Source organism: Pogona vitticeps, chromosome 10, assembly GCF_051106095.1.
Source record: "Pogona vitticeps strain Pit_001003342236 chromosome 10, PviZW2.1, whole genome shotgun sequence".
Classification (NCBI taxonomy): Eukaryota; Metazoa; Chordata; class Lepidosauria; order Squamata; family Agamidae; genus Pogona; species Pogona vitticeps.
Genome location: NC_135792.1, coordinates 1,398,820 through 1,417,933, shown reverse-complemented (window position 1 = coordinate 1,417,933; position 19,114 = coordinate 1,398,820). Strand labels below are relative to the sequence as shown.

Genomic DNA, 19,114 nt, shown 5'->3' with positions numbered 1-19,114 from the left:
GAGAAACACGGACTGGGGCTTCTGCTCCTAATTCCTGGTGTTTCCGGCTGGGAAGGCCGGCTGGAGCTGGCCCCTCTACCTGCTGCTCTCTTTCTTGATGGCAGGAGATGCTGCTGGAGCTGCACTTGGTGCGCAGGAGACCCTCACAGGACGTCAGCGGCCGCGAGGAGCACTTTCTGTTCCAGCTTTTCCAGGAGAGGCTTAAAGCTCTAGGGAACGGAGCCGCTGTGGGGGAGAGGCTGTGCCGGCAGCAGGAACTCCTGCTTCAAACCAGGTGAAGGGGGGGTGGGGGTGGGGGTGGGGGGCTGCCAGCAATTCTAAGCACCTTCTGGGCCAACGCAGAGCACAGCTGAGAAACGGAAGCAACCACAAAACCTCCCTTCTCACTTTCCCTGTTCTGGGAGGAAGGGAAACCGGCACTGTCTGTTTGGGGCTGTCGTTCTGCTGGTGCTTACATTTCTCATGCCACTGTGCAGCCCTGAAGGTCTGCAGCGCGCAAGGCCCAGATGCAGGGAAAGGAACAGGCTGTGTTTTTATGCTGAAAGTTGTTTTCTTTTTTGTGCGTGTCCAGGATTCTCTTGGGACTGCCTCCGTCATTTCTTGTTGCGACACGGCGAAAAGGAACCCAAGTCGCTCTGGATTGCGAAGGCTTCTTCGGGTTTGTGAACACAGAACTGGTGCGTACCACGTCCTAAAGAACAGCTTGCTCTTGGTAGCGGCTCCAGGCTGGACGGCTTAGCCGTCTGAGGCTGATTCGTCCCAAGCGCCTTTTGGGGTTCAGAACAGACTCCCTTCCTTTAATACCGGGCAGAGACCGTTCTGCCCACGGTTAAGAATTGCCGCCATCGTTCTCTTCCTCGGGGCGCTCTCCGCTTGGGAGAATCCTTCTAAACCTGGGGCAAACCTGGCTGCTCAACCCTCCAAATCATAAACTGCAGGCTTGCAATGGGCGAGTGGCGTTATGCCGTTTTCGTGAGCTCGTCCAAAGTAACCAGCTTGGAGTTCCTTACCTAGAAGCCTTGGGAATATTTTCCACATTTCTTCCAACTTATTTTGAACCGTCTTTTGTTTTTCTTTCTAATGATGCTGCAGAGTAACGCCATCCCCAGGGGCTTTGTGCTTCCTTACGACGTCACCGCTCACTTCTTCAGGGTAATGGCTAACCGGCCGTGTTTCTTCTGCGTTCCCTTCACTTTCTGGGCAGAGCAATTTAATCCCCCCCCCCAAGTTGATGGCCTGGGCGTTGTGGCCATCTGTGCATGTGCGCGCCTGTGCGAGTTAAAAGACAGAAACCCGCTTCAGGTGTTGCTTACACGGGCAGACATCATGGAGAGGAGAGGCCCCCGGATTCTTTCCTTCCTGGGGTCATTTTTGCCACCTAGAAACTGACGTGCTTGTGCGCAAGCTCTCCACATGAAGAAGAATCTGCAGATTTCTCTGGATTCTTGGTCACACAGAGAGCCTGCCTGTGAGCAGGGACATCTTTGCAGAGGCATTAACAGGGAGATTAAGAGAGAGAGAGGAGCATTGGGGTATTTGGTTATTTTGGCTGTGCTTGCCGAAAACTGCCGCCTTCCAGTTAGAACGAGAAGTGGCTTCTATAGAGCAACAGGGCCATGGCGGTGAGGACCGTCTGTCGCCCTCGTCTACAGGTGTGGGGTTCTTCTGAGAAATGCTCGTCCCTCCTTCCGTCAAGCATAGCTTGCCTCCTGTCCCGTTAGTGGTCAGTGGGATGGCTGTCCTTGGGCTGCCCTCAGGGATGACACGTGTACACCCTCCCTCTGTACCCTGCAGGGCTTGCTGAGTGCCAGTCTGGAGTGCGACCAGCCTGCGGAGGAGGTGACCGCTGTTCTCACCTTGGCCCAGGCCAGATGCCCGATCGTTCTCACTTCTGCAGCGGTAAGAGACCTGTGCTGTTGAGTTTCTCTTTCTCGATGTCTCTTTGCAGTGTTTGAAAAGCACTTGGTCCATAACTGCTGGATGGCTCAGTGGTTTAGGCATTCAGCTGCGGAACCAGAGGCTAAGAGTTCGATCCCCCCATTGGGCCTCCTGGACTTGATGACCCAGAGGGTCCCTTCTATCCCTGCAGTTCTAAGATTTTTGATGGTGGTGGTGGTGGCGGCAATGGCAGGCCTTCCGTTGACTTAGGGGCCTGATGAGGCGACATCCTTTGGAGATGGCTGGGGGCTGTGTTAGTACAAGAAACACAGCGGTGGTCGACCTTCTGAATCTTTTTCTTGGATGTTCGTGCAAGAGGCTAGGTTGCTGCACAAAGAGAGGCTAAGAGTGGGCCCAGCATGTGGGTCTGGGTGCCTAAGGGGTCACTGCTTAGCCAAAGTGATGGAGGCAGGAATCTGACCTGTCGCTCAGACCCAAGAAGGCTGCTGGGGGGGGGGGATCCTGTGTGTAAAACGAGGAAATCCCCATGATAGATGAGTGTGGTTGCTGGCTTGTTAATGGCTAACCTTGTGTTGTCTTGGCTCTGCAAAGCGCTGGTGGCCGAGGATGGAGCCCGTGCTTTCCTCGGAGTGGGAGAGACTCTTCCAGGGTCCCCTGGCACAAGGATTGCAAAGCCTCGGGGAGATGCAGGTTTCTGTCAACGGGTAAGTCCAAAGAAGCTCTCGTGGGAGCAGCCGGGAAGGCAGGGGGTTGCCCATGCATGTCTTCCTCTCCTGCTGGGAGGGAATCCGTTGGAGGAGGAGGAGAGCCTCCCGGCTGTTCCCCGTTTGGAGAAGCCTGGTGTACAGTATTTGCAAAGCACCTTCCCTGCATCACCCGATGCCAATGTGCTTTCTCCTGACTTGAGATCATTTAGAGGGGTCAGGCAGGAAGTGAGGAGACCCACTTTCAGCTCTCCAAGGAACTGTAAAACTCATGGGGTGATCTGGAGCTAGTCTGTCTTGTCTGTGTATCTCCTGCTCTACCTCACAGGGCTGTTGTGAGGATAAAGTGGGGGAGGAGGAAAAGCAGAGCCAACCTCCTTGAGCTTGTTGGGGGGGGAGGGGGGAGAAAAGTCAGAAAGGCAACAAATTATTATTAACAATATGGACTTAATTAGCAGAGTGTTGTTCCTGGAGGCAGCTCTCCGGAGTTTGAGGAAGGAGTTTCCCCAGCTTGGAGAAAACGGGGTTCTGAATGGGGTTCCCCCTGCATCCAGAGCAGTCGCCCCCCTCCCCACGCCGAGGCTCCTCCCCATAAGTAGCCGGAGGGTCACAAGAGCTCAAGGAACAAAAAACTGGGGACAATTACAGTGTTGTGAAACTCTGGGCCTCCCTGCGCCTTTTATCTCTTGCTAGCTTTCTTTCGTCGGAAGCCGCCTCCCTGGCCTCTCCTGAGGTGTCGTGGCTTTGGGCCGCCTTCCTGCATTTTGCTTTGGAACGCCGAGGGGCGACGGAAAAGAGGGGCGACGCGCTGAAGAGGCTGGGGCCCGGAGCCGAAAAAGTAAGGCATCGTTTTCAGCTGTTTCTGTGATATGTTGAGAAGAGGAGAAGCCCCCCTTTTTTCAGGTCCGAAGGGCCAAAGGTCATTCTAGGATGACACAGGGTGACCTCTGCCCCACGTCACTGGCTTTTGTCCGTTGTTGGTGTGCTTTCATTGGCAGGTCCTGGTGTACCTTTTTGTTTTTTCCATTCTGGATTTCATCACAGCCCAGGTAACACCCCAGGTGAGTCTTTTTTTCTGTCTGCCTGGAAAATAACAGGAGGCCCCCCGTGGCCCCCAGCTTTTGTGATGCTCATCAGTAGAGCTGCCTTTATCAGCAGTAATTAGAGGCAATGCAGATTTGTGCTTTTGGGACAGATCGGCTCGGGGGATTCAGAGAATTGCATCCCGCAAATACCAGTCTGCTCACCTCTAGTAATAATCGAAGAGAACAGGAAGATAGGTTTCAGGTTAATGAAGCCAAGACTCTTGGAACCTGACCTGCCTGCTAAGAGGACCCTGTAGGTAGGCGCGTAACAATAACTGGATTTCCAAAACACACCTTTTCATGACATTTACCTGCGTTAGCACATTTGCAGCCTGCAGCACCACCTGCAGCTTAACCGTCTCCTACATTTTCGGTTGATACGGTCTGAAGTCACAGAGGAGTAACTGGGAGATCTGTGTGAACAACAGAGGTAGGCACATGCAATTCTTTGTTGTTGTTTTTCTTTACTTTTCAGGAAGGAGTGGATGTTCAGAAAGCCTTTGACTGGAGTTCCAAGGTGCTCCAGTGCTTAGAGGAACAAGGGGTGCCCTGGCTAGCAGTCTTCAGTTCAGCCGGGACAGGTGAGGGGGCGTCTCCCTGCACTGTGGTTCTAGCGTCCAGCTGGTTCCAGCGTTGAAAGCATCTGGTGATCGCTGGTGCTCCGTTAAGGACTCTCTTTCTCCTGGATTTGCAGGTCACAGCCCTGGTCAGATCCTGCTTGGTGCTGTTTCAGATCAACACACAAAGCTGCTGCCAGTTGCCTTCTACAGGTAGATCCCAGTGCTGTGTTCTGCATGCTGTAAATTGACTTTTTGAGAAAAATCCAGAGCGAGGGGAAATGGTCAGAGAAGACACTTGTCACGCTGAGCTGTGTTTCAAACACACATGGAAAATCTGCAGAGGGTGGGAGAGAAATCCAACTCGGACAGCTAGAATCCCTGCAGCCACTGTGGCCACTGGCCATTGCTGGCTGAGCTATTGTCCCCAACAGGAGCATCGGTAGGCTCTGGTTTCAAAATGCGGGTGTGCAGGCAGACCACGGAGGGAGCCTGGCTGGTCCATGTGCTGTCTGTGCCATCTCTTCCCTTCTGTTTCCCCCCCCCCCCAACCAGCCTTCTCCTTGCCTTCAACTCAGAAAAGTTAATCCAGGAGCAGACCTTCCTATATGTTGCCACTGACATGTACACACAACTGCTGCAGCTCTTTATGAATGGACCAGCAGAGGTGGGACCAATCCAGAGAGAACAAAGGCTGGGTGCCCACAAGCCGGTAAGCTCTTTTCCATGGTTGACTCAGCTGTCTTCAGCTTCCTCCCTTCCCTTCCTTCGGCTCAGCCGGGCACATCTGTGTTGGCCTGTCTTGGAGAGAGAGCGACGGATGCTTCTTCCCGTGCATCCATTGCTCTCTCTCCAAGACACACCAACACAGAGGCGTTGTCGCCGTAATCCACCATGCCTGTCCCTTTGCCATTTCATCTTAGGCTGGGCTTTGCCAAGTAAACGACGTCTTAAGTGTCTGCAGAAGTCTGTCAATGCCCCGCGGGAGCTGGTTTCCAAACAGGGTTGGGCAAGGAAGGGATTGTTTGTCAGACCTGTCCCAAGAGGGGGCTCAAAGGAGACAGGGAGGGTGCGTGGTCTGTTGGAGGAGTTCGCATCAGGGCACGTTGGCCCCTTGGGAGGCGGAGGCTCTTCCTTTTTCCCTTGGGGGCTTCCAAGGAAAGGCTGATCTGGCCATTTCGTATTCCTGCTTGCCTGGGAGGCTTGCCTTCAAGGATGAGGCCACCTTGGCCAAGCTGTGACTCGGCCTGGCGCCGCTAGCCCTGCGGGGGGGGGGGCAGAGTGACGGGAGTCGTTGCGAAACGCTCTGGATGTGTTTGATTGGGATGTTTGGATCATCTGCCGGCAGAACCCCTTCTGGTCCTGCAATCCTGAAAGGCGGTCTCAGCTCCAAGTGGCTCAAACCAACTTTTCTCTTCCCCCAGGAGGACCCCTTATCTCTGATCCAGAAGGCCCGGCAGTTCCTGCTCCGCACAATCCCCAAGTGTCCTCTGGGGAGCTTTACAAACCTCCAGCAGGTGGGTCAAAGGGGCTTTTGCCCGCTCGAAGCTTCAGAAAGAAGGGGCAGCCCAGAAAAGGGACTGTTCTCCCTCCCTGAGCCCTTCCCGAAGGGAAGCACGAGGTAGCCAGTGCTCTCTTTGTGCTTCTTGGGGGAAGGTCTCTCTGTTGGAGCACATGGGTGGGAAGGCAGGCAGGCGTGAGGGAGGGGCAGCTGAGCAGAGCTCGGGTTCAGCATCCCAGCAAAATAAAAAAAATCAGCTTTACAGCTTTGGGATGAGAAAACAACACTGCTTGATAAAAAGAGATAAAATACATCCCAGTATTGATCCACATGCACCACGGAGATGTTTTTCAGCTCCATGGAAAGATCTCTGTTACCTGGAGGCCAGCCTTCACTGGGCAGGCATGCCATCCAGTCCTGAGACTCCCCCTTTTCTGCCTCACGGGCAGCATCCCCTTAGCCCTGGACCCGTTTCTTTCTCTCCTCGCCACATGCTCACCAGCCCAGAGTGAATGCTAAAGGAAAGCTGTACTATAGAAAAGGATGGTTTTGTGGACAAAGGCCACTGTTCCGTGGTAGAGGGCACGCTCTCTAGCTGGAAGGTCCCCGGTGCAATGTGTAACTTTGGAAAGATTTTGGTGGCCTAACTAGAAACGGCCATTCTCTGTCAGAGAGCCTCCCGGTCAAAACAGGGAGCAGCAAACTGGAGAGATGAAGTCAGACTCGGCTTAAGGCCGTTTCCTTTGTTCTGAGTACCTTTGGTGTCTGTGCTCCTGAACTATGAATCGTCCTGGTTTGGATTTCTTGCACCCTTTTGGCAGATCTCCAAATCCACGGTCAGTGGCAGAACCTCACCAGGTGTCTTCGTATGTGTGCTTGGAAAGGACAGGGCTAAACTGGAGAATTAAAGCAAAGCTGTCAGGCTGCAGAGGGAACCACACCAGCAGCCTTGTTCCCTGGAGGGCACGGTGCTCTAAGGAGAGAGTTTGCCCATGTGTTTGCCCCAGAGGGGCGCCCGCTGATCTCTGCCCCCCCCGGCTTCTGTTTCCCTTCTTAGCTCCTGGATCTCTGTGGGGTTCTGGACCCAGAGATCCAGGCTGCCCTGGTGGATTTCAGCACAGAGGAGGATTTGATGGATGATGAACCACTCCTTTTCTGATGGTGGGAGTCCTCCTGAACAGGGAGCGGAGGCATAAAGCAACTTTCCGTGCGGATGACATACTGGTGGAAGAAAGGGACAGGAAAACCGACACGCTTCCCCAGCACCCAGAATGTCCAAAGTACTGTGTAAATAATTTATTACAAGCATAATCATGACTTTGTAACAATAAAAATTAGGTTACAAATGCAGTGGTTCTCTTTCTTTTTTTCTTTTTTGTTAAGATCAGCTTTCAGATTTAATTTAAAATACATCATCTGGGTTTAAACGAGGGAGCTGTGTTATCTTGAAGGCCAGCTGACCTCTGTCTGCGGACATCGTGCACACCTTTACAACAGGTGTGGTACCTTTACGACCTTCATCCTTGCACCCTCTGAAGGGAAGCCGGGCAACCTGTTCTCTTTGGCAAGAGAGAGGTTGCTCTTCCGAGATGCTCCTCCTGCAGCTGCGACTATGGCGTCGGGCGGGAGCAGAGAGAGAGAGAGAGAGAGCGTTGCCCTAGCCAAGGAAAGCTTTCCACGAGCCGGCAGAAGTGGCTTCCTCCGAAGAACCCATTTTAAAAACATACATTTAAAACTCCCGTTTGGGGTTGGCTTCCCACCTGGCTCCCCTCCCACCGTTTTTCAGGTGGGCTCGTGTTGTTGTGCACTGAGTTCCACTTTCACGGGCCGGCTTTCGGCAGTCCCCGACGGAGCGTTGGGAGCAGGAGCCTCTGCGTCCGGCGACACGACCCCGCGCTCGGCCTCGGCTGCCTTGGGTTTGTCCTGAGCTTGCGTTAAGGGATGCACCATGGACATGTGGACGTTGAGGTTGTGGGCCTTCTCGAAGCGCTTCCCGCACTGGTCGCAGGCGAATTCGAGCTCCGCCTCGGCTTTGTGTTTGGTCATGTGGTATTTGAGAGACGCCCGCTGCCTGCACTGGAAGCCGCAGATTTCGCACCTGGAGGAGGAGAAGGCAGGGCATGAGATAAAGGGGCCGCAGCCTCTCCCCTTGGCACAAGACAGGCTGCTTGGCTGCCGCTCGGCTTCGGAAAAACAAGCAAGAAGGCTCTGAAACAGTCACGCTTTGCCACCAACTCAAGAGCCCCGAATTTTGAGCTGCGCTTTGGACCAGAACTGGGGGAAAAAAATCTTGCTTCTCGATGGAAGTCTGAACGTCCCAATCCAAAAGGCAAGAATGGATGGCAATGTCGTGGTCGGGAGTATGGCGCGCGAAATACTCAGACCATGATGAAACTTCACACTGCCACGCTCGGCAAGCGGAAACGTTTTCCAGCACTCAGTGATTTTTTCCCCCAGCAAGAGGACTCTTAGGACTGAGAAGGCCTTGGGGAATCGCCAGTGAATCCCCAAAAGGTTGCCCGGTGGATCCCGACCCCTCTTGAAAGGCCCCCTCTGGACACGGGCGATCAACCAGGGCACTTACTGGAGAGGTTTGGCTCCCGAGTGGCGCATCTGGTGCACGGAGAGGTGCTTGCGCTGCTTGAAGGTGTGGCCGCATTCGTCACAGATGTAGTTCCGCACCTCTGTTGGCGAGAGAAGGGAAAGGGCAGAGAAGTCACCGCGAGAGCTCACTAAGCATTTAAGCAGAGGAGGACAGGCAAAGCCACCTCCTGTACCTTCCTGTGCCCAGGGAGGATCCACATAAAGAGGGTTCAGTGCCCAGACAAGAGACACAAGTCGGGTGGCACACCCTCCTCTTCGGCCTTTCTTCCTGCTTTTGCCCCGATCAGAGCTCAATGTCTTGGTTGAGACATCTGTTTTATTTTGATTTTATTGCTTGATTCTTCACTCTTTTTTTGCATTCCAGAACCTTTAAATACAGCCTTTCCCCTTAGACTGCCAGGAAGTCAAAAATGATTTGCAAACCACCCCCAGTGTTCTGAAGAACCTTGCTGAATTCAGTATATTTTGAAGAAGTTTTCCTCCTCCTCTTGTTTCCCGTTTGCTCCTGTTAGGAGACGTGGCCTCCCTCCTCCAGGCGAGGTGGCCATTCTCCCCTCCCTCCTCCCCGGGAGGGGGGGGGGAACCCAGCCGACCTGTATGGATGAGCTTCACGTGCCGCTGAAGGTACCGGTCGATCATGAAGACCTTGTTGCAGCCCGGGTGGGGGCAGGGCCTTTCCCGGACCTCCTCGTGATGCTCCTTGATGTGCTTCTAAATCAAAGGAAAGAGAAGAAGAAGGCTGTTGCACATAGTCCGGGTACTGCCTGGGGGGGGTCCCTTCTGGCTCCCTTTGGCGTGCTTTTCCAGGGCAGGTGTATGGCAGCAATCCTGACCCCTGGTAGCAAACGTTTACTTTAGAAGCAAAAGAGAAGAGGCTGTGTTCTTTTTTAAAATCAGACCTTCAGCAAACATGGAGCTTCTGTCCCTGCCAGTTTTTCAAAAGCTGCGGAATTGTTTGTATTTTTTTTCCTTTTCTGAGAAGAAAACACCAGCCTCCACCAATCAGGCAATTGTAACGATCAACCAACCCTCTGCCCTTGAGTCGCTTGGACTTCCTTTTATGTACCCCTCTTTCAAATGAACGAACAGCCCCGGTTCTTAATGGAAGGCAGTGCGCAGGCCTTTGAAAGAGCCTCTGGCCCAGGGACCTGAGTTCTTCCAGGGCGAAGAGGCCCCACAGACAGACCCCCCACGTACCTTCATGCCATCGGCCCCTCGGTAGACAGCTGTGCAGCCCTGATAAGGACACTTGTATATGGTCGGGAGCTCTTCCCTGAAAAAGCAGAGAAAAAGGGCAGTGAAAGAAGGGGCGTGCTCGTCCCGGATGCTGATCCTGCATCTCTGAAATGGTGTTTTTCTGGGAATGACAGCCCCCAAAACACAGATTTTAACACGGATCTGTTTGCCCGTGGTCTCTGGTACCTTTCAAACTTGATCTTCTTCTTCCATCCAGGTTTGGGCCCGGGCTTCTTCCTGACTTTGGGCTCTTCCAACTTGCCTCCCTGGCTTTCAGCTTTTCCGTGATTGGACACCCTAACGGAGGAAGGAAAAGAGGTCACAAAGAGGGACTTAAAACGCCACCATGATTGTGAGAAGCACACAGCCGCTTTGCTTCCACCTTCCAAGCTTTCTGTTCTGGCACCTTTTGGTGACTGGTGGATCTGTGCTATGCAGAACAGCATTATTTTAAAAAAATCTGTACCTGTTCTTTGATATGTATATTTTTGTTTGCCTTTTAATCTTGTTCCGAACCCTCTTGGGTCCTGGTTCTGGGGAAAGAGGCTAGCCAGCTAACTAAATAGATAGATAGGAAATAGGGGGAAGGAGATGGAATCCTTTTCTGGGTCACGAGAATGCTCGTGGGTGAACTCCTTCGGGAGGAAATTACTTCTCTAATCTGGCTCTAAAGTCCCCATGAAGACAAGGCCTGTACTGTACCTCTTTTCTGGATAAAGCTGGAAGAAATCGTCAGATGACGGTGGTCTCTTGCCATTCTCATCCTCGCCCTCGCTTAAGGAGTCTCTGGGACAACAAACAGATCCTTTACTAAAGCAGAAGGCAAACAAAACTTTGATTTGATATGAACTGCAACTCAATTAACAGACGGGCAACTCAAGGACCACTGATGGTTCCTGGCCACCCACAGCTCCTGCTCCTGCCTTGGGGAAAACCACAGACTACCTTTCTCTGAAGGACAGCTGCCCAGAACAAGGTGGCCATGGCGCACGGTGAAAAGGCAAGCAGGTAACTTGTTTAGTCGTTTAGTTGTGTCCGACTCTTCGTGACCCCACGGACCAGAGCATGCCAGGCCCCCCTGTCTTCCATTGCCTCCCAGAGTTGGGTCAAAGTCATATTGGTCGCTTTGATGACCCTGCCCAGCCATCTTGTCCTCTGTTATCCCCTTCACCTCTTGCCGTCACTCTTTTCTAACATCAAGGTCTTTTCCAAGGAGTCTTCTCATGAGATGGCCAAAGGATTGGAGCCTCAGCTTCAGGATCTGTCCTTCCAGGGAGCACTCAGGGTTGATTTCCTTCAGAATGGATAGGTTTGTCCTCCTTGCAGTCCAGGAGACTCTCAAGAGCCTCCTCCAGCACCACAATTCAAAAGCATCAATTCTTCAGCGGTCAACCTTTATGCTCCAGCTCTCACTTCCATACATCACTACAGGGAAAACCATAGCTTTGACTATGCAGACTTTTGCCGAGAAGGTGATGACTCTGCTTTTTAAGATGCTGTCTAGGTTCATCATCGCTTTTCTCCCAAGAAGCAGGGAGACATTATATAGCCTTGCCGTACTCCTTTCCCAATTCTGAACCAATCAGTTGTTCCATATCCAGTTCTAAGTGTTGCTTCCTGTCCCACATATAGATTTCTCAGGAGGTAAATAAGGTGGTCAGGCACTCCCATTTCTTTAAGGACTTGCCATAGTTTGCTGTGGTCCACACAGTCAAAGGCTTTTGCATAGTCAATGAAGCAGAAGTAGATGTTTTTCTGGAACTCTCTGGCTTTCTCCATAATCCAGCACATGTTAGCAATTTGGTCTCTAGTTCCTCTGCCCCTTCGAAATCCAACTTGTACTTCTGGGAGTTCTCAGTCCACATACTGCTGAAGCCTACCTTGTAGGATTTTGAGCATAACCTCACTAGCGTGTGAAATGAGTGCAATTGTACGGTATTTGGAGCATTCTTTGGCACTGCCCTTCTTTGGGATTGGGATGTAGACTGATCTTTTCCAATCCTCTGGCCACTGCTGAGTTTTTCCAAACTTGCTGGCACGTTGAGCGTAACACCTTAACAGCATCATCTTTTAAGTTTTTAAAGAGCTCCACTGGAATGCCACCCCCTCCACTGGCCTTGTTGTTAGCCATGCTTTCTAAGGGCCAGGTAACTGGAAGCCAGCATTCAGAAGAGTGTTTCTTTTTAAAGTTTCTGCTTTGCACCAGCTGCTTTGCATCAGCCGTCGGTCCTGGCAGAAGATTTTGGTCATGTTTCTGGAAGCGTGTACAGCTGCAGAGGCAGCTCCCTCCCTGCCCCCTGGATTTTTGGGACTGCTGTTCCCAGGGCTCTTTCCCGCCATGCCCACAAGGACTGAAGGGCACCAGAGTCCCACCAACACGAGGGAGGGCATTTGCCCCACTCTCCGTTTAAAGAAACGACGGTCTCCCCAGGCTGCAGTAAAAACCACCAGAACCTGCCAGCTGCTGCTCGGTGGCCACCCCTGTCTCCCAGCCTCCAGGGAGGAATAAGATGCCCTCCCCTCCACCATCCCCATTTTGTAAGCTTGTAAAGAGGACAATTCAAACCCAACTCTTCTCTCACCCCTCAGAAAGGTCACTGAACTCGTCTTTTACCCGCTCATCCAATGCTTCAGGGAGAACTGGCTTCTCGCTTGGCGCTCCTAGAAAAACGGGAGAAGAGGGAGGGTCACCAAGAGATACGAGACCGCAGAAAGGGACAGTCCTTGATGCAGAGAGAGCTTCGGGCCTCGGAAACGAAAGGTCTGGGCGGGAGCTCTCCCCTGCCTCGTCATAAAAAAGGAGCAGGGGTCTGTGGGCACAACGGTTCAGGACATGCTAGGAACACGTCCAACACCGGCTCGAGTCCTTGTTCTTGCCAGTTTCGTCTGTCCCGACAAGCTGAGATACCTCGGCCTGAATTTTTGAACCGGGGAAGGATTTTTCAGCTCTAGAGTGGCAAGAGGACAGGGAGGCCCTTCCCTCACCCACTTCCTCACCGTCTTTGCAAACTTTTACGTGTTTTTCTCCTTTTTTAAATTAGGAAAAAGAGCAACCACGAAAGGACTGGCTGGCTGTCTAAAAAAGACACAAGCAAACCATCCTATGCTTCTCGTTCCTCAAAGCCCAGAAAGCAAAGTGGCAGCCCTGACAGCTTTGTCCGATTTGTGGGGGGAAAGTCGCTCTCGTGTGCTGAGAAATGTCTCTGGGTCCTCACGGGGAGAAAGTCAATACGGCAATTCTCTGTCTTTGTGGGCGAGGAATTACCTACTTAGGAAACAGGAAAGGGGCCAAGTGGAGAACCACCTTGATGGGGCGGAAATGGAAAGAAACCATGCATGCAGAGAGCGCAACGGGTCCCGATCCCCTCCTGCAGGTCCAACAAATGCAGGTTTCTTAAGAATGGTGCTTAGGGAGACCTGGGTCAAGGTGTGACTTGATTCTCTGCGTAAATGCGTCTTACCTGGGCTCCCGTTGAGAGGGCAAGCTGGCTGTGGCGGGCTTTCCGCCTGCGAAGGAACTCCGGCGGCCTCTTCTGAGGCAGGCAGGTGGTGACCCTCGGGCACCCGGTCTTCTGCGCTTGAAGCCGGCAAAGCACCGGCCCCTCTGTCTGTGGGCGGCTGGCTGGTGGCTGTCCTGGCTGGGCTACTCTGGGGCTCTGGCCCAGTCCCAGCACTGCGGGCATCGACCCCGTTTCCGGTCACACGCTCAGAGGCACCTTTGATCAATTCCCATTTGGCAGAGAAGGCGTTGTCTACCAGCAGGGCGCTGCAGTCCGAGTCCGTGCTCATGACGTAATCGTGGCCCTCTCCACAGCCCCACGCGGCCTGGATGATCCCACGGTATTCGGAGGAAAGAATGCTCTGGAGCCTTGGGGCCACCTGGCAGCTCTGGGCGTGGCTGTGTGCCCACATCACCAGCTTGTGGAGGCACTGAGGGCTGGATGTGATCAGGTCTGCTGTTTGCAGGGAGAAGGAGGAAGGAGGAGAACCAGGCACATAAGGTCAGAAAGAGCTGCGCTGTCTTCTCTGGGAAGGAGAGCCATGCTGGGGAAAGTGGAAGGCAGCAGGAAAAGAGGAAGACCCAGAAAGAAATGAATGGACTCCTCAAAGGAAGCCACAGGCTTGGGTCCGCAAGAGTTGAGGAGGGGCTGGGGGGGGGGGACATTTCAGAGGCTGCTCATCCCTAAGGTTGCCGGAAGTCAAGGACGACTTGACAGCATTTAACCACAAAAGGATCTCCGCCAGAGGTGGCTGGTGGGAGGCTCTAGGACACCATAAAACTCATTCATTGGCATTCAGAACAAATGAAAATAAAAACACTGCCTTGCTGAGCAGCCTCAAATTGATCCTTATTCACTCCAACAGAATTGCGGGGGGCTAAGCTCATCCATGCAGGGAAGGACAAGAAAAAGGGAACCGCTTGGAGTCTCGGGAAGCAAAACGGCCACTTTGGTCTTATCTTCAACAGAAGATTCACAGGTTTTCCAAATAAATAAATCCACTTACCCAAAGAGGAAGCATTTTCTTCAGCAGCAGGCGGGGAAGGCTGGACAACGCTATCCCTGGATGGAAAACAGACGGCAGCACCGATCAGAGAAGGCAAGCTGGGAAAAGGGGTGCATTTTTATCTAAAACTGCAAGATTTGGAAACTCTTGTGTGCCTCGCCTGTTTTCAGCTGCTGCAAAAGCTCTCTCTCTCTCAGAGCGCTTTGGCTGAGTGAAACAAGACCATACAAGTTAGTAGCCCCCCCAAGAATTTTGCTAGCCGTATCTATATTCTACTATGAGCCAACTGAACGCCATGCTGCTTCTCACGGCCTCCTGTTTACCCGCCGGCCTGGCTAGCTCACTGAAGTGGCCGCTGGCCATCCTGCTCTTCCCCCCCCCTCCATGCACACCCACCAAGAGGGGAGAAAGGGGCTCCACCTACTTTCCTCGTGGCTTGAGGTGGCCCGTGGGCAAGAGGTTCACCTTCTGGATGAAGGCCTTGAGGATGCTCTGGCACTTGTAGAACTGGGCGTGGCACTTCTTGCAGACGAATTGGGGGAGGGAGGGGTCCTGCCGGGCGGCCACCCCCACCAGGCGCTGGAAATCCACAAAGAAGCCCTGCTCCAGGCGCCGCGGCTTCTCGCCGCTCTCGCCCGCCACGGGGACCTTCCCGAACGCCGTCCGCAAGCTCCTGGCGGAAAACTTTCCGTGGCAGAGGCGGCAGAAGCCCGTGCTCAAGCCACGGCCGATTCCTGCAAGGGGGACGGGAGAGAGACGTCAGTCGGGACGTAGCAAAGGCGCAGCAGCCCCCGTGGGCGCGCAGGAGGCTGCTGTTCTACTAGCGCTGGTCAGCGCATGCTGACGTTCTAGGGACAATTGTCTAGGAAAAAGTCACGTTTTTGTGGCTCCAGGTGAAGAGAGAGAGAGAGAGAGAAACCTCCAGGCTGTTCTGAGCTGCTTATAGGAAGAGACCGAGGCTCAGAAAATACGTCAGCAAAAAGGTTTGGAGCTCAGGGGTGGGGGCTTGAAGACGGTACCCCCTGAGCCCTTTTGCCACGTCCCGTAGACACATCTCCTGCTCCTCCGCCTCGGATTTCTATCCATGGAAAACTACCCTCTAGGATGGTTTGGCACCTGGTGCTTTTTCCTCTCCAGACAGAAGGGACGCCATGTGTTCGCCATTCAGCTCAGATCCTGCACGCTAGGAACGGCGAGGGAAATAGGAACTGGTGCCTTTGGCTTTGCCGTTTGCATTAAAGCCTGGAGGCCTTTTCTTTAGAAATCTGCCAGGAGGTGTATCAAGATACATGGGGGGGGGGTGTCAGGAAAGTGTTTATTTACTGCCAGCAAGGAAATCAATACACACACACACACCCTGAGGTGTCTGCCTAAAAGTTCAGATTCCAGCATGCACGGAATCGCTTTTATAGATACAAAGCACCATCAATAAATCGTTAATATTGGTGCTCCAAGGTCTACTCTCAGCTCTGGGAAGGCCGGAATTTGCCGGCAACTTTTGCCATCTCTGCCGCAGCATTTCCTGGTTGGAAAAGGGAAGAAGGGCTCCCGGATTGGGGCCAGCTCCTGAGATCGGTCCAGATGGCTTTGCAACTGCGCTAGGCAGACTTGCTTGCTCAAAGGTGTCACACACACGCCGGCTGGCTCGTGGGTGGTGTTTTTCTCAGGATCCTCTCCCTCCCCATTCTTGTTCCCAGTCCTCCCCTTCTATGCAAAAAAGGAGCGTTTCCAATGGTTAAAGCAGTGCATCGGCATCCACAGACTGTAGGATCTGGGAAAAAAAAAAGCTGAAAACAGGCCCCGGTTTCAGTTTGGGTTTGGCCTGCATGGTGCCATTTGTACAGAACTGGCATGAAATCTGGCCTGCCCCCTGGCATCCTCTTTTTTTCGCTTTGGAGATGTGCCTCTGGGGAGGACATGCCAGAAGCATCATCGGCACAAGAGGCCACGTCCTGCTGCAGGGCAGCCCATTTGTGAGCGGACAGAGATTTTTAGATGCTGAGACTAAAATCCAGCCCAGTGGTTCAAAAAAACACAAACATCACCTTTGGCTCCCTCCAGATGTTCTGGACTTCAGCTCCCAGAATGCCTAACCACTGGCCATGTTGGCAGGCGCTTCTGGGAAACGAAGTCCGGCGTCACCTAGACTAGAACCGGAAGTGGCAAACCTCTGGTCGGTGGAAAGTTAAAAACTACAAAAAGTTGTTTGCTTATTCAGAGGAGAGACGGCTTTCCAGGTCACAGGTTCTGGACCTCTCTGTACATGGTGTTTGGGTTGGGGGGGGGCACCACAGGTGCCGTACAAAGCACATGGTCCCCCAGGCCAGCTCCCTCGCCCCCAGATTCAACCGCCACGCAGCAACTGGCAGAACATTTTTAAAATGCCCAGTAAACCCATCGTTGGGTTGGTACAACTCCTGGGTCTCAAACTGAGGTGTGTCCCCCCCCCCCTCCAATGTTCTTGGACTGCAACTCCCAGAAGCCTTCACCACCGGCAGTGCTGGCCAGGATCTTTGGGAGTTGCAGTGCAAGAACATCTGGGGACCCCAGGATGAGACCCACAGGGAGTCAAGGGGACCATCCCGGGTGGAGGTCCACACCGCTCCCCCTCCCTGTGCCTCCCACGCGAGGTGGGGGGGGCAGCAGCCAAGAGCACCGGGACGGAGCCTGTGTGGCTGATGGGGGTCCAGACCCCCCTTGCCCAGCGGTCGGGCCTTTCGGGCCAGCTGCCCCCACCCCCCGGTCCCAGAGCGCCCCCAGGAGGAAGGGCGGGGAAGCGCGACGCCCAGGAGGAAATGGGAGTGGGTTGCCGCGGAGCCTGAGCCGTCCGTGGGCATCCCCACCGGGGGGGGCCTGTGTGTGTGTGTGTGTGTGTGTGTGTGTGTGTGTGTGTGTGTGTGTGTGTGTGTGTGTGTGTGTGTGTGTGTGTGTGTGTGTGTGTGTGTGTGTGTGTGTGTGTCTGTCTGTCTCCGCGGGGAGCGTCCCCGAAGGGCGGGCTGGAGAGGCGCCCCGATCCCCTCCCAGGCTCGCCCCACCTTGGCCCCCAAAGAGAGCCCAGACCCTCCCGGGGGGGCGATCCCGGGCCCTGCCTGCGCCCCAGGGCGGCCGTCCCTGCGGGGGGTTCCTCCCGAGCCGCGCTGCGGAGGATCGGGGCCCCCCTCCCCCCTCCTCCTCCCCCTCCTCTCACCCGTCCCCGTTCCCGTCGCCGCCTCCGGGGTTGGCGAGGCCCGGCGCTCCGGTTCGGGCAGCCCCGGGGGCGCCTCTTCCTCCTCCTCCTCCTCCTCCTTCTCCTGTTCCCGGGCAGCGGCGGCGGCGGGGCGTCGTGCTCGTGGCCGGGCTCCGGGGTCCCGCTTGGCGGCTCCGGCGGGCGCGGGCGGAGGCTCCGTGGCGGCTCTGGCGGGGGTCGAAGGGGCGGCGGCGGCGGCGGGGAGGAACCGGCCGCGCCGATCGCGCTTCATGGCGGCGCCAAGCCCGCCGCTCCGGCCCTTCGGCTCGGGCTCCGGCTCCGGCTCCGCTCCGGCTCCTCTCCCTCCGCCTGTCCGCCTGGGCTCGTGGGCTCGGCCTGGCCGCAGCGCCCCTGGCGGACGGAGGAGCCCGGCTCGGAAAGGCGGAGCGGGGCGCCCGGGCGCTCAGCCGCCTCGTCGGGGCGATCGGGCGCCGCCGGATGATCAGGGGAGGCGCAGCCGGGATCTCCTGGCTGGGCGCGCAGCACCGGCGCCCCGTCTCCCCGCGCCGCCTTCCAGGCTAGGTTTGCCATCATCCTCCAGCCTGGAGAGGCAGGCGCCGCCTTGGCGGTCCCTCGGAAGCCCCGCCGAGGAAAAGGGGGCCGGGGATTCCTTGGAGGGACTCGCCTTTCTCCTGCGGGCGGGTCTCGGTGGCGGACCCTGTGGCCGCAGGGCGCCTCCGACTTCATAGGAGGGAGAGAGAAAAACAAAAACAAAACAGCCGCGTGGATTGGGGACCTTAGAAGCAGCCCCTAAGTTTGGCACAACTTGAAGAAGATGGTTTAGCATCCCAAGGGTGACTCGATGCAGAAGGCGCGGCCTCCGAAATGGCCTGGTGGTTGCAAACTCCGGGTTGTGGCTTCCTTTCAGGAGCCCCGAAGATGGGCTTCCCGATGGCTTTGCATAAAAGGATACCTGGAGCGTGAATTATATTTATTAAAAAGAGAGTCTGTCTTTACAGCCTCGTGGGGAGGCTGCGGAAGGAGAGAAGTCCGGGGGTGGGGGTGGGGGCTAGAAATGGCCCTGAAGGGACTCGATCCAACTTGGCCAGGGAAAGTTGAGCAGAGGAGTGCGGGTTGAGGAAACATGAGGGGCGCCGAGCATGTTACGCACAGAAGGAACACCCGCGCATAGGATTCCCCCCCCCCCCCTTTTGTGGTGCTTAGCCGACCTTTGCATTGAAGGGCTCACAGACTTCGTTGGGATCCCTCTGCAGAAGGACAGGGCAGAACTCAAATAAGTGAATGAATTACGCGTGGCATTTAATTGTTCAGGACTGAAGCCCAGTGAAAGCACCATAAAACAGACAAGTTGCATGATGGACTACAATATCCAGAATCCCTCGGCCAGCATAGGGATTTTTTTTTAAAAAAATATGTGCTCCCAGGCTATTTCTTCTGCTGCAACAGACGAATCCAGCTGGAAACTTTAAAAAGTCCTTGGCTTGAAGTTATTGGTTTTATTACTGTTTTTAATGTAATACTTGTTAAATTATTTTTAAAATATTTGCACTACTGTTTCTATCTTCTATGTATTGCATTTTAATGCTGTAGGCCGCCTTGGATTCTTTTTAAGGAGGAAGGCGAGATAAGAAACAAACAGATGAATGCAAGCTGCTCCCATGGGTGGGACAGAAAAGAGTCACGACCGTTTTCCAGAAATCTCTCTATTTTTTTTTTAAAAAAAATCTCTTTTGGTGCCAAATAGATTTTTCTCCAGCACAGGTAGAGGCCAGGTTGTCCCTGGGGATTCTGCGATTTGTAGTGCAAAATTTAACCCACCCGCTTTCGAGAGCCCT

The 19,114-nt window shown here is 54.3% G+C and overlaps 2 protein-coding genes across 4 annotated transcripts in view; one reads left to right on the top strand and one right to left on the bottom strand.

Annotated features, from left to right (window-relative positions):
- The window catches only part of FANCA (FA complementation group A), a 28,728-nt gene extending 21,632 nt beyond the window's left edge, over positions 1-7,096 (top strand). Inside the window, exons 32-43 of the mRNA XM_020788285.3 lie at positions 105-274; positions 572-677; positions 1,093-1,152; positions 1,795-1,899; positions 2,491-2,603; positions 3,297-3,441; positions 3,602-3,664; positions 4,164-4,269; positions 4,383-4,458; positions 4,801-4,957; positions 5,670-5,762; positions 6,804-7,096. Of these exons, the coding sequence (XP_020643944.3) occupies positions 105-274; positions 572-677; positions 1,093-1,152; positions 1,795-1,899; positions 2,491-2,603; positions 3,297-3,441; positions 3,602-3,664; positions 4,164-4,269; positions 4,383-4,458; positions 4,801-4,957; positions 5,670-5,762; positions 6,804-6,905 (1,296 nt within the window). The 3' untranslated portion in view covers positions 6,906-7,096. The remainder of the gene's footprint in view (positions 1-104; positions 275-571; positions 678-1,092; positions 1,153-1,794; positions 1,900-2,490; positions 2,604-3,296; positions 3,442-3,601; positions 3,665-4,163; positions 4,270-4,382; positions 4,459-4,800; positions 4,958-5,669; positions 5,763-6,803) is intronic.
- ZNF276 (zinc finger protein 276) lies at positions 7,028-17,626 on the bottom strand. 3 transcript variants are annotated; one of them, XM_072980661.2, is made up of 11 exons: positions 17,280-17,626; positions 14,517-14,826; positions 14,093-14,148; positions 13,048-13,542; positions 12,169-12,247; positions 10,289-10,396; positions 9,773-9,883; positions 9,548-9,623; positions 8,944-9,061; positions 8,331-8,430; positions 7,028-7,844 (listed from the first exon to the last, which is right to left on the bottom strand). In XM_072980661.2, exons 1-11 carry the CDS (start codon positions 17,548-17,550, stop codon positions 7,529-7,531), a joined length of 2,040 nt encoding a protein of 679 aa, XP_072836762.2. In that variant the 5' UTR covers positions 17,551-17,626; the 3' UTR covers positions 7,028-7,528. The 3 variants fall into 3 exon arrangements, with proteins under 3 accessions (XP_072836762.2, XP_072836764.2, XP_072836763.2); XM_072980663.2 differs by having other exon boundaries at positions 10,289-10,372; XM_072980662.2 differs by having other exon boundaries at positions 13,048-13,539.
- Positions 17,627-19,114: the final 1,488 nt, after the last annotated feature.